This window comes from Protobothrops mucrosquamatus, unplaced genomic scaffold (genome assembly GCF_001527695.2).
Source record: "Protobothrops mucrosquamatus isolate PMUCROS unplaced genomic scaffold, P.Mucros_1.0 scaffold_98, whole genome shotgun sequence".
Lineage (NCBI taxonomy): Eukaryota > Metazoa > Chordata > Lepidosauria > Squamata > Viperidae > Protobothrops > Protobothrops mucrosquamatus.
The window spans coordinates 12,479-14,724 of NW_015386174.1; the positions used below are offsets into that span (position 1 = coordinate 12,479).

The window sequence follows — 2,246 nt, forward strand, 5'->3', positions numbered from 1 at the left end:
GCTCATCCTTAACGTTCTGCAAGTCCTCTTCTGCCTCTTTGACCAGGCTCTGTTTCGTGTCTTCCCCCTCAGGTACGAGCGGGTGGATGAGATCATCTGGGTGAAAACCAACCAGCTGCAGCGTATTATCCGAACAGGAAGGACAGGCCATTGGCTCAACCACGGCAAGGAGCACTGCTTGGTAAATAGAGCAGGAGTGTCAAACTCAATTTCATTGAGGACCGCATCAGCATTGCGGTTGCCCTCGGCAGGGGCGGGTGTGTGTGGCTAGGGTGGGTGCGGCCTACTGGGTAGGCGTGGATGGATTGGGTGTGGCCTACTGGGTGGGCATGGCCAGCTCTACATCGTTCACGTCAAGGGTGCCTGTGGGGGCCTGGGCAGGAGTGGGACAGATCTGAGGGTCTCTGGCAGAAGGGGGTGGGACCGGGGCAAGCGCCAAGGCACGGTGCATTTCTTCATTCCTTGATCAGTTTCCACCCGTTGCTTCTTGTCCTGCCTTCAGGCACTTTGGAGAATAGCTTGACTCCCTCTTCTTTGTGGCAGCCCCTGAGATATTGGAACACGGCTATCATGTCCCCCCTCGTTCTTGGGGATGAGTTTGTGTTGTCTGCATCTCAGACCGAAGCGCAAATGGTTCCTGTAGTCTGCAATGTTTTTGACTACAGTTACTGATCATTATATTAGCCCTGTGGAATATTTGTATCCGGATGATAGCTTGCTTGCTAAAGCGTGAAATGTTATTGGGGACAACCCTATTGTTGTACCCACTCCCACCCTAAATCCTCCCTTGAACCCCACCTGAACCCCACCACTCATAATGACCCTCGCTTTTCCCCACCCTGAAAAAACTTAATAAAATATTTAATAATATTTTTTTTTTTAAAAAGAACTAAACTCAGCTGGTGAACTATGAACTGTGGATGGCCTGGAGGGGGAAAGGAGAGTTATCTCTGCGGGTTTTGGTGGGACAAATCCCAGACTTTGCTTCGGCTGGGCCTAGATGGATTTTTTTTTTTCAATAAAGCTACACTCTTGGTTACTTTAAAGAGCCGGGAGTTCCTTTGGTTGATTGTGCCAAATGGGACGGTTGACACTACCCTTATTTGTTTTGACGGACAGGTTGGCGTGAAAGGAAACCCCCAAGGCTTCAACAGAGGTCTTGACTGTGACGTGATTGTGGCAGAGGTGAGGCGACAAGCCAACGCTCTTTGGTTGAGGTCTGTCATGCCTCGTGGGTTGCTGCCACACCGGACGCACTTTGCCACCTACTCCCTCTTCCTCTGCAGGTTCGCTCTACCAGTCACAAGCCGGATGAGATTTACGGCATGATTGAGCGGCTTTCTCCGGGCACCCGCAAGATCGAGCTGTTCGGGCGACCTCACAACGTACAACCCAACTGGTGAATGTTTTTTTCCCCAAAGCTCGCTTGAAATCTTACAGAGTAGAAAGCAAGCCGTAGTTCCCAGCCCAAAATTTAGAAAGACCCGTTCGTTTGTTTGTTTGTTTTAATCTAGAGCAGCCTTCGCCCAACTGGATTGCAGAATTTAAATTAAGCACGTTGGGAGTCTGCCAATCGGCTCCTCTTCCTTTTTTTGGTTGGCTGTAGGCTCAAAAACCCATTTACGGCCAAGGCATCTTTATTTCTACGTCATGAGACTAGTGACTGCAGTCAGAGAAAAAGGCCTCCTAAAGCGGAAGTCAAAAACATCTGGCGCTCTATGGAGATTCTCAACCATCCAGGTCATGGTTGTCCCAAAGGTGCTTTTTCAAGAGGCAACTGGACTTCCTTGTTTTTCTATGAAGACATTTCGCTTCACATCCAAGAAGCTTCTTCAGCTCTGAACTGGATGGTGAAGAATGGAAGGATTTATACTCCTTGCAGAGAGCTAGTCATTTGCATTCTTGTTAGAGAGGCATTGAGGCCGCTTAGAGGTTTACCTGTTCCTCAGGGTCACCTGAGTAGTGCAAATGGGTGTGGAATAATAATAATAATAATAATAATAATAATAATAATAATAATAATAATAATAATAATAATAATAATAAAAAATCTGTAATACTATCAAACATCCACATCTGCCTATCCCAGGTCCTGGATAAGGACTCGATAGGTAGACAAAATGCCAAATCCAGTCTGAACATCTGGCTGACTGCGATGATCCATAATAATAATAATAATAATAATAATAATAATAATAATAATAATAATAATAATAATAATAATAAAGTTGGAAGGGACCTTGGAG

General features: G+C 46.3%; 1 protein-coding gene across 1 annotated transcript in view; it reads left to right on the forward strand.

The window, feature by feature from the left end:
• METTL3 (methyltransferase like 3) overlaps nucleotides 1–2,246 on the forward strand; it is a gene marked incomplete at its 5' end in the record, with an annotated part of 15,363 nt that overhangs the window by 11,047 nt on the left and 2,070 nt on the right. Inside the window, 2 exons of the mRNA XM_015814966.1 lie at nucleotides 1,120–1,185; nucleotides 1,287–1,399. Coding sequence (XP_015670452.1) covers nucleotides 1,120–1,185; nucleotides 1,287–1,399 — 179 coding nt within the window. The remainder of the gene's footprint in view (nucleotides 1–1,119; nucleotides 1,186–1,286; nucleotides 1,400–2,246) is intronic.